The 11,915-nt window shown below is 43.3% G+C and overlaps 1 protein-coding gene across 6 annotated transcripts in view; it reads right to left on the bottom strand.

Annotated features, from left to right (window-relative positions):
- Positions 1 to 701: 701 nt before the first annotated feature.
- LOC126363457 (tumor susceptibility gene 101 protein) overlaps positions 702 to 11,915 on the bottom strand; it is a 126,471-nt gene continuing 115,257 nt past the window's right edge. For all 6 annotated transcript variants that reach the window (XM_050007969.1, XM_050007967.1, XM_050007968.1 and 3 more), the window contains one exon: positions 702 to 1,205. In XM_050007969.1, coding sequence (XP_049863926.1) covers positions 1,019 to 1,205 — 187 coding nt within the window. In that variant the 3' untranslated portion in view covers positions 702 to 1,018. The remainder of the gene's footprint in view (positions 1,206 to 11,915) is intronic.

Raw genomic sequence — 11,915 nt, 5'->3', positions numbered from 1 at the left:
TACCTCCCACCAGTTCCGGATTTTTTTGTCTTTGTGTATTTCAAAGGAGACGTTAACAGCTCTTTGCAAAGTCTGTTCCAAAATGAAGTGCATGTTTGCAACAAACAATGTTTTTCTTACACTGGCAACTATGTATTTGGAACAGAAACAGTAAAAGAGATTATAGTTAATTCCCAAGCCCCAATGAAGCTAGACTTCAGCACAATGCTTAGGGGTATTTATCTCTGAGTCTAGATGGGCATTTGGGCACCCCAGTTCCTTACAACGTGGAGTTTGGTGTCTTGTCAATGGCACCAACATGCTCAATTCCAGGTTTTGTTTTACATGAGTTTTGTCAGACAAATTTTTACTATACACTGTTTAGAGTGTGCAACCGAAACATTTATATAAAGGAGCAGGGGAATACTAGTTTGACTTTATCAACTAGTGCTTCAGTTCATCAGATGTGTTAAAATTGAAGCTTTAGCGTGTTTGACATTCTCAGATAATGTATATGAAATTTTGGTCTTATTTTATTAGTGAATGGGGTAGTTCTGTTTGAAGAATCGAGGTGGTGTAGCAGTTAAATTTTAATTCCTAAAGTTGTGTGTACTGTATAAAGATACCTTATTTTACAAACTACTGTACAAATTGTTTACAAAATTCAGTTCCCTTTGATTTGTATATAGAAATTTAATTACTTAAAACAATTTTTTTTTTACAGATTCCATTTCAACAACATTCCATTGCGTGGGGAAAACTGGATCCGTCGGGCTGGAAAGTAATTGGAGTTAAAAGCACCAAAATGGCTTATGTTATGGATATTTATAAATAAAATACCATTCCAGTATAATATTGTGTATTTTTCCAGTTACAAAGGCATTACAACATGTATAAATATATCACCTGTAACAAGTATATGACAATATACACATTACTGCATGATGATACAGTGGCTGTCTGAATCACTTGACATCTGAGCAGTTACATTACCATCATAAAGAAAAATTCTTTACACTCGTTAATGGCACCAACTGAGTTACCCGGCAAGTCCTGCCCTTTGACGACACTTGTGCATTAATGCTCTTAACATAAACTGTTTACGTGAGAGGCTGCGTACTTGTTTCAGGAAGACATCCAAATCTATCACACCACGCCGCAGTGCTTCGCCCATATAATAAATAGCATCTTCGTTGGCCGCCTCTTCAGCAAATGCATTAAGTAATCTGAAACAAATGAAAGTTTGACTTAATATACACCTAATGATTAATTAGGGATTTTATGCTTCTAATTAACTTCTCATAAAAACATAGAGGAAGTTAAATCCCACGTTACAAGAAATCAGTACTGACACGTAGAGAAGATTTCAATCTTTGAATTTGCAAGGGAAAGGTTCTTTTAATAATTTCTGAAAAGTTGATATTCAGAGCATACTCCAATTATTAAATGTTTGTCACCTCCTTAATACTAATCTGTGCAGATTTTTCTGACCCTTTAACATGCTACTATCACCTTAAAACATGTAATGGTACTACATTTAGAGAGTGAGTGAGCGAGTTTCATCATATTTTACATACTACACTTTTGTCACCAGAACCATAGATCTCTTGCGCAAGCAAATTTTACTCTGTGTACCTCTGCATCTTCTACATAACTTGTTACATCCATCAGAAATATATTAAGACATTTCATTCAAGTGTTGCATTCCTTCATTTAGAAGCCCCTGAGTATCTTCCTACCGCCACCTCCATATTAGGTTGATAGCAAGTTGTTAACTGTAGGTATGGGGCAGAGCTGATTGCTTTTTCAACTGTCACTTTCATTGAAAACTACATCAGATTTGCTCATCAAGAGAGTTATGTGGTCCTTCAAAGACTACTCCCATTAATAATTAATGATCTGTTTCAAAATTGACCACAAAAAGCACACCATAAGTTACTCGGGTCTCTGTATTCACTTTCTCACTAAAATGGTTTCTCTAACACCTCTGGCAGATTTATAATCAAACTTTAGTTCCTCCAATATTTTTCATTACCTTAAACACCTAAAATGCATGAGAAATGAAACACTAACCTTTAATAATTGCATTTTTTTGAGCAAGACAACTGTTTCTGAACAGAAATATAAGAATTTTCCATTTCTCACAGCATTCTACAACAATAGTGATAATACCCACAAAGTTGTTGATTTCTATACTTGATATTCTACAGAGCTTATCCAGATTCATCTTTGGCAGTAGTGTGTCTCAAGGGTGTTCAACTCCTCATCATTTATCAGTAATTGTTTGTGTGTTCGGATTTTTACTTGGAAGAATATTGCATTATAACTCTTATTTCTTTGTCTCTATTCTAAGTTACTGTTACTTTCGAAATTGTTTCTCATATCCAGTATCTATAATTGCATTGAGTTTTGCTTCCTGCTACCAGCAGTTTATTTTAAGTCTGTAACGATGTAGTGTTCCATGAGATTGGAGATAGCAGGTCATTCCCATTTTCAAGAAGAGTCACTAGCAGGTGCACACAATTTCAGAACTACAAAACATATTATAACCTGCATTCTTTGAACAACAAAGATGTGAAACTTGTCACACCCCATTCAACTAAAATACCAAAAGGATAGTAAATGAAGATGCCAAGGTTGACACAGTATTCCTGGATTTACAAGACTTTGATACAGTAGTTTTTCTCTTGTGGTTTAACACACTGACTGCCACACGCATAGACGGATGTTTCAGCCAGGACACTACTGTATTGAGTGTGATACTTTGCTTTGCTGTGCTGTGCTGTGCTGTGGCCTCATGGTAGTGAATGTGTTAGTAATTACTGGTATGTTTCAACATCATGAGTTTTAACCATTGCCTGTAACCAGGAATTGTCAACAAACATGTGTTCATTGTTTTATGATTTAGTTTAGCATTTATAATAGGTTCTTCATCTCTTCATAATTTTGCAAAATTATGCTCCTAACTGTGCTCTAACTCTATTGAAATGTAGATTCATCAGAATGTTCACAATAAGCAAATACTGCTGATTAGTGGAAGCCAAAGGCAAAACTGTTCTACTCTTAGAATTTGAGCTAGATGAACATTTTTCTTACATAACACAACTTTTAAAGTGATAGTGCCACACATATTGGAAGAACTGTTGACGTAGCTGTGAGAGTGCTGCCACAATGAGGAAAGAAGAATGGAACTTGGGAAATCAAGTGGTGAGTTGGGGCTTACGAAAGTCTCAATAGCACAAATTCTGTCTTAACACATTGAATGCTGCATGTATAGTTATGGATGTTTCAGTACCAGGCCAAGGCATTATGTGTAAGATTCTGCTGTGGCAGTCAACATGTACTACATCTGAAGCTGCCACTCCTGAGACTTAGAGATGGATATTATTTGTAGATCCTGAAACTTTTCTTGGAATGAAAGTGGTTAGCTTATAACACACACATGGAGTTTGGTGGAACAAAATTTATATTATTCATTATGCAGCTCTGTGTGAGGCAACAGAGCCTATGGGGATATTTTCTTGTGCTTGTAGTCATCTGTGACATGTATTGACTGAGAATCTATCACTTAATGTATGAAAGGAGAATGGCTGAAACCTGATAAGAAACCATATGGGAATGCAGTATCATCAATGTATTTCTTTAGGCTACTACTTACAGAGGGCCACTTCAGTTTGTCCTCGACTCAAGGATTAACAATATGTACTATATTCATCATCACGCGAGTATTTTACCGCTGGCACCACTTCTCACTGCCCATATTCCACCTCCTTCAATCATGTTACTGTACTTGTAGTCCAGCCATCCATCACTTCCCAGACCTCCTAAGGTTGTCCACACTTTCTTCTTTGCAATGAGGTCCACTGCCCCCGTTCCTTTGGCCTTCAATTATTGTCCATCCTTTCAAGAACCATTTTAGATTTAACTATACGCTGCCTATTACTGATCCACGTGGAAATGAAAGGAGGGTTTAGGGCTTCTAACCATAACTTTAAATATAGACAAAGGGGTCTTATTTCATTTCATGAGTAATGTATGGTTCATCCAATCACAAATAAAGACACACTGTCTGAAAACAGAGGAACAGCTATGAGTACGAGCAGACAAACATATGATTATCTCTTTGTAGTGATATACACGGCCAACACAAACCCCCAACCTAAACTATTTCAACAACAGAATGAGCCGAGAGTATTACGCACCTACAAAACATGGCTATCAACACAAAAACTGTCAATACTGTAGAATGAGGAAGTTTCATCCAGTGAAGTTATTTTATGTCTATTTGTGGAGCACAATGTAAATGCAAAGTTGGGAGTTGGAGCTACTTCCTTGATTTTTTAGACTACTCTTGTGCATCCTCTAAGAACTTGCAGTTGCCTGTACAGTTCGAAACACTTTATGCTCACAAGTTTTCCCTCAATGTGCAGTAGATACTTGTCACTGATCTGCACCTACCCAGGTAACATCAAAGCTACACACCTTACACTCTTATAAATACCATTTACACATTTTAATCAATAGCGGTGCATGTCACTTTACCTGATAACGGGGGTATCAAGTGAAATTTATGACTGGATGAGGACTTTTTGGTAGGAAGGACACAGTATGTTATCTCGGATGGAGAGTCATCGACAGATGTTGAAGTAACTTTGGGTGTGTCCCAGGGAAGTGTGTTGGACCCTTGCTGTTCATGTTGTATATTAATTATCTTGCAGACAATTAACAGTAAAATCAGCTGTCTGCAGACGACGCAGTCATCTATAATGAAATCAAGTGGTGAGAGAAGCTGCATAAATATTTAGTCATATCTTGATAAGATTTCAGCATGGTGCAGAAATTGGCAACTAAATGTTCAGAAATGCAATACTGTTCATGTCACAAAATGAAAAAAAGAAAAAAAACAGACAGTATCGAATGATAAATATCAATGAGTCACTGTTGAAATCGGCCAACTCATACAAATAATTAGTAAGGATATGAAATGGAATGATCACATAGGTTCAGTTATAAGTAAAGCAGTGGGGGGGAATGCAGTCTACAAGAGAGATTACTTACAAATCATTCATGCAACTCATCCTAGAATATTGTTCGAATGTGTGAGACCTGTACCAGACAGGACTTAACAGGGCAGCACAAATGATCACAGGTTTGTTTAATGAGAATGTCACAGAGATATTGAAGTAACTGAAATGGCAGACTCTTGAAGCAGACGTAAATTATCCCGAGTAAGTCTATTAACACAGTTTCAAGGAGCAGCTTTAAATGATTAGGGATATACTACAACTCCCTCCGTATCACTCGCACAAGGATCATGAGGATAAGATTTAGAATAATTACTGCACACACAGAGGCATTAAAACAATCATTCTTCCTGTGCTCCATACATGAATGGAACAGGAAGAAACCCTAATAACTGATACAATGGGATGTACGCTCTGCCATGCACCTCACATTGGTTTGCAGAGTATAGGTGTAGATGTAGATAATTGGCAGACTTTGAACTGCATCAACTCGATGCCGAATACAACCATTGCTACTGCCAGTGCTGACAGTTCTGTCTACTTAATTTTGGACTTACAATACTGTATATGTGTAATAAGTAAAATCATGTGTAACATGTGCGATCAATGTGCTAGTTCCAAATTTGGGTGTAGGAATACTGCATATTCGAATTCAAAATATCAATAAAAGGCCTTACCTAGACATTTGCTTGAAAGTTATCACTTTATTTACTGATTATTCCTGTCCAATATTATTGTTGATGACACTTACTGTCCTTACGTTACCTTCAAAATTATATAGTGTTGTGTGTTGTTTACTACGAACTGCTTCCCAGGTGTGTGTCTATTGCAGCTAACTTTTTTTGCCAACAACTGCAACATTTTTCAGTCACTATCTAAGGAAAAAAACTACCAAGTGCTACTACAGCACGATAATGCCTACCTGTAGGTGCTGATATGACCAAAGCAGTTATCAAGGAGATCATCCCTTGCTGTACTTATTCTCCTGATCTTGCACTCTCAAATGTTTACCTTATTTACTCCTTGTTGAACAACCACGAAGAAAATTTATTTATAGACGAAAGTGTGCTTCAAACTTGGCTTGACATCTTTACCTCCAAACCAATAGATTTCTACAAGTGTGGAAATGGAGAACTATCTGAACATTGTCAGACTGTTACGGAAAAGGTGAGATTATACTGTTAATGATTAATTGCTCTTTCATGATTATCTTATTTAAACAAACTAACAAAAAAATGTTATAAAATATGCGCTGTAGTAATACAAATTAATTACATTTATCGTGACAACTCTGCGACAAAGGTCTCTTTTAATAAAAGTATCTGTAACACAAGGCTGCGTAAAACTTCAAGAATTAATAAGATACTATGCACTTCTGACCTCAACAGTCTAGGTTGGTTGGTTGATTTGTGGGGGTTGAAGGGATCAGACTACAAAGGGGTCCTTTTTTCCCACGATTATGAAATGCCCACAAGGAACAAAAACAAGCAACAAAGATGACACAAAACAAGACAGACAGACAAAGACCAGAAACGAGGAATTAAAAATACACAGAGTGTTACAGTGGTTGGCCGAACACAGAAACAAAAAAAGGAAAAGCCAACCACCAAGAGAGACACTAAGAAGCCCAATCTAAAACTGTAGGCCAAAGGCCAGACTTGACACAAAAGAAACAGACAAACCCTCAGATTGAGGGATAAAAGCCCCCTGCACAAATAAAACTCAAAATTAAGCCTGCCATGGCAGCATCATCCGATAAAAGGGCAAGGAGCGTATCAGGCAGTACAAACGTCTGCCTGAGCGCAGTTAAAAGCGGACAGTCCAACAAAATGTGGACCACTGTCAATGTTGAACCACAGTGACAGAGGCGGGTCCTCGCGGCGCAATAAATAACTGTGTCATCCAGGTGTGGCCAATGCACAGCCGCCAGAGTACAACAGAGTCCTTGCGAGAGGCCCACAAGGAGGAGTGCCACACACCAGTAGTCTCCTCGACGATCTGAAATTTGTTGGGTGAAAGCAGGTTGTGCCACTCATCACCCCACGTACCAAGGACCTTCTGCCGCAAAACTGAACGGAATCACACTCCGAAAGGCCAATCCCCAAAGCCGGTGCACTGACAGCCTGTTTGGCCAGCGTGTCAACACATTCATTACCCAAGATGCCAACATGACCCGGGGTCCACATAAAAACCATGGATTGGCTGCAACGGGCAAGAGTATGGATGGACTCCTGGATAGCCATCACCAAACAACAGAGGAAAACACTGGTTGATAGCTCGTAAACCACTCAGGGAGACACTACAGATAATGAAGGTCTCACCTGAGCAGGAGCGGATATACTCTAGGGCGCAAGAGATGGCGACCAGCTTGGCTGTGAAAACACTGCAGCCAGCATGCAATGAGCATTGTTCAGAATGATTCCCAAGAGTAAGAGCATAACCAACTTGACTAGCAACCAACTAACCGCCGGTATAGGCCATGTCACAGCAGTGAAACGCAAGGAGGACAGAAAGAAAGCGGCGGCGTAGGGCCTCAGGAGGGACTGAGTCCTTCGGGGCCTGTGCCAAATCAGCCAATGGCATGGGCAGACACACACCATGAGGGTATACGTATATCGGCCAGCAAAAGAGGTGGGAGAGGGGAAAACTCAAGCCCAGGGAGAAGAGCCTGAACGCGAACCGCAATCGTACACCCTGACCGAGAATGCCGTTCTGGAAGATGGATGACCAAGTTGGGGAACAGGAGACAGTAATTTGGATGCCCAGGCAAGCAACAAACATGTGCAGCATAAGTGGCCAGTAGTCGCTGGCACTGGATCCGCAATGGAGGGACACCAGCCTCCACAAGTAGGCTGTTTACAGGGCTTGTGCGGAAAGCTCCAGTTGCGAGTCAGATCCTGCAGTGATGTATGGGGTCAATTAACAGCAATGCGGAAGGCAATCCCGAATCGTAAGCCATGCTCCCATAATCAAGACGGGACTGAATCAATGCCTGATACAGTTGTAGAAGGGTAGACCGATCAGGCACCCCGGCTGGTGTGACTAAAGCAATGAAGAGTGTTAAGATGCTGCCAGCACAATTGTTTAAGCTGCCGAATATGAGGGAGCCAAGTCAATTAGGCATCAAAAACCAAGTGCAAAAACTGATGCGTCTCCACTAAGGCAAAAGGTTCAACGTCAAGATAAAGCCATGGCTCAGGGTGAACACTGCAATGCCGGCAGAAATGTATGACGCAGGTCTTGGTAGCCGACAACTGGAAGCCATGCGTGATGGCCCAAGACTGCACCCTGCGGATAGGGCCTTGTAGTCACTGTTCAGCAACCACAATGCCAGTGGAGCTATAGTACAGGTAAATATCATCAGCATACAAAGAAGCCGATACGGACGTTCCCACAGCTGCAGCTAGCCCATTGATAGCAACTAAAAAGACACAGAGACTCAAGACAGAGCCTTGTGGGACCCCATTCTTCTGGATTTGAGAGGAACCAACTTACACGCGGAAGGTACAAAGCGACAGAAAATTTTATAAAAAGCAGGAGCGGGCCCCTAAGACCCCACCCATGAAGTGTTGTGAGGATATATGTTGCCATGTCATATCTTACACCTTCCGCATGTCAAAAAAGATGGCAACCAGATGCAGACGGCGGGCAAATGTCATGCGGATGGCAGACTCCAGACAGACCAGATTATCGGTGGCATAGCGGCCTTTACGGAACTGACCCTGGGACGCAGCCAGAAGGCCCCAAGACTCGAGTAGCAAACTCGACCTCCGGCTCACCATGCGTTCAAGCAACTTGCACATAACGTTGGTGAGGCTAATGGGGCAGTAGCTATCCACCTCCAAGGGGTTCTTGCCAGGCTTCAACACTGGGATGATAATGCTTTCCCGCCACTGAGAGGAGAACTCACACTCAACCCAGATACGGTTGAAAAGGTTGAGGAAGTGTTGCTTGCAGTCCACCAAGAGGTGTTTGAGCATCTGATAGTGGATGCGATCCGGCCAAGGAACCGTATCAGGGCAAGCGGCTAGGGCACTGTGGAATTCCAACTCACTGAATGGAGCATTGTACAATTTGGGGTGGCGCGTATGGAATAAAAGGCTCCGACTTTCCAACCGCTCTTTCAGGGAGCGGAAGGCCAGTCGGTAATTCGTAGAAGCAGAACTCTCTGCTAAGAATTCTGAAATCATGTCTGATTCAGTACAGACTGCTCCATTCGGGGAGAGCCCAGGTACCCTGAGGGGTGTCTGATACCCATAGAGGCGCCTAATCTTCCACCAAACCTGCAATGGGGAGGTATGGGTGCCAATGGCGGAGACACACCGTTCCCAGCACTCCTGCTTCCATCGGCATATAAGGTGTTGGGCTCGGACACGGAGCTGTTTACAGGTAATAAAGTGTTCCAATGATGGGTGCCGCTTATGATGCTGGAGGGCCCACCTGCGATCTTTAACCGCCTCAGCAATCTCTGGTGACCACCAAGGCACAATCCTCCACCGAGGTGACCCGTAAGAACTGGGAATTGAAGATTCCGCAGCACAAACGATGCCATTGTTGATCGTGTGAACCACCACATCAATGGCGGCATGAGAAAGAGGCTCAAGAGTGGCAATGAAGGTGAACGAGTCCCAGTCAGCCTTATTCAAAGCCCATCTGGCAAGGTGCCCAGATGAGTGATGCTGGGGCAGTGACAAAAAGATTGGAAAATGGTCACTACCGCACAAGTCGTCATGCACACTCCATTGGACAAATGGTAGGAGGTCAGGGCTGCAGACTTAAAGGTCGATGGCTGAGTATGGCACCATCATTTAAAAGAGAAAGGTCGAGCTGTGCCAACACTTGCTCAACGACAGTTTCTCAGCCTGTTGCCACCAATACACCCCACAAAAGGTTATGGGCATTAAAGTCGCCCAATAACAGAAAAGGTGGCGGAAACTGAGCTATCAGTGAAGCCAATACATGCTGCGGGACATCACCATCCTGTGGAAGATAGAGAATGCGAACAGTAACATCCTGAGGCATCCACACCCGAATAGCGACAGCCTCTAAAGGTGTCTGAAGAGGGACACACTCGCTGTAAAGAGAGTTATGGATGTAGACACAGACTCCACCAGATACACTCTCATAAGCTGCCCGATTCTTATAATAACTTCAATAGCCACGGAGGGCAGGGGTTCGCATCGTCGAAAACCGAGTTTCCTGGAGAGCAGTGCAGAAGAAAGGGTGAAGGCTGAGAAGTTGTCAGAGTTCAGCAAGGTGGTGGAAAAAACCGCTGCAATTCCACAGGAGGATGACATTGTCTGCAGCCACAAAAAGGCGAGAAGGGACCAAGGAGGCAGATTATGCCACTGTATCACCTGCTGGCACCAACTGAGTACCTGTGCAATTGACTTCCATGGTGTCTGAGGATCTGGCGAGATGTAGGTTCTCAGCGGACGCCAGAATATCCACCCCATCCTCAGACACAGAGCTTGTAGGTTGCAGTGGGGTGGGCACCACCGCAAGTTCCTTGGTCTTGGAGGTCTTGTTCATGGACTTTTCTCGCTGCTCCTTGGGTTCCACTAGTTGGGAGGGCTTCACTGATTCAGTCTCCAGGACCAAGGACGATCATGAAGCCCTATGACCAGCTGCTTGTGGGCACTTACGCCACTGGCAGGCATCATCCTTCCCACTGGTGGAAACCTGGGAAGGGAGGGACCCAAGGGACCCCTTCCAGGTGAGAGGAACCGAAGAAGTTCGACGCTTTTCCGGCTTCAAAGTGGGGACGGATGTCCCCGAGGGGTGGGGAGGGTGTTGTTCCCGAAGTAGGTGGCAAAGAAGCAACAGGGAGGGCAGTGCCGCCCCCCCCCCCAGTCAAGAGGCCTCAGGGAGCCGACTGGAATTCACTGAACTGATGGGGCTATCACTGTTGTAGTGGCAGCATAACAGGAAGTCATTCGCACATAATGGAGTTGCTCATATTTCCTCTTAGCCTCAGTGTAGGACAGTCAGTCCCGGGTCTTATATTCCAGGATTTTCCGCTCTTTCTGTAAAATCCTGCAGTCTGGTGAGAAAGTTGAATGATGCTCTCCGCAGTTGACACAGATGGGAGGCGGGGCACATGGAGTATTGGGATGTGATGGGTGTCTGCAATCTCGACATGTGAGGCTGGAAGTACAGCGGGAAGACATATGGCCGAACTTCCAGCACTTAACACCGCATCAGGGGAGGGATATAGGGCTTGACTTCACAGCGGTAGACTATCAATTTGGCCTTCTCAGGCAATGTATCACCCTTGAAGGCCAAGATGAAGGCACCGGTGGCAATCTGATTATCTCTCAGACCCTGATGAATGCGTCAGACGAAATGAACACCTTGCCACTCTAAATTGGCACGCAGCTCGTCATCAGACTGCAAAAGAAGGTCTCTGTGGAATATAATATCCTGGACCATATTTAAACTCTTATGGGGCATGATGGTTACTGAAACATCCCTCAACTTGCCAATGCCCGTCACTGGGCAGAGGGTGCTGTTTTTATCAAAACTGACCCAGAGCGCAATTTGGACAAGCCCTCCACTTCCCCAAACTTGTCCTCTAAATGCTCTGCAAAGAACTGAGGCTTCATTGACACAAAGGATTCCCCATCAGCTCTCGTACATGTTAGGTAGCAGGGCAAATAAGCATCGCTGCCATTCTTAGCTTTTCGTTCCTCCCATGGTGTGGCCGGAGAGGGAAACAATTTGGGGTCATACGTGCTTGCATTAAATTGAGCCCTGGAACACTTAGATACCGCTGGCAGCTGGCCACCAGCAAGAGATGTGCCACACTTCACTGCGTGTCATCCACCCTGATGCCACCCATTCCAACCAAGGACCCTCCCCTCAGGTGCCACCCAGCCCCAGCAAGGGCCACCTGGCAGGTCGGCCATTGCC

This window comes from Schistocerca gregaria, chromosome 1 (genome assembly GCF_023897955.1).
Source record: "Schistocerca gregaria isolate iqSchGreg1 chromosome 1, iqSchGreg1.2, whole genome shotgun sequence".
Classification (NCBI taxonomy): Eukaryota; Metazoa; Arthropoda; class Insecta; order Orthoptera; family Acrididae; genus Schistocerca; species Schistocerca gregaria.
Note: the sequence above shows the minus strand (reverse complement) of the source record. Positions and strands in the feature narration are given on the sequence as shown.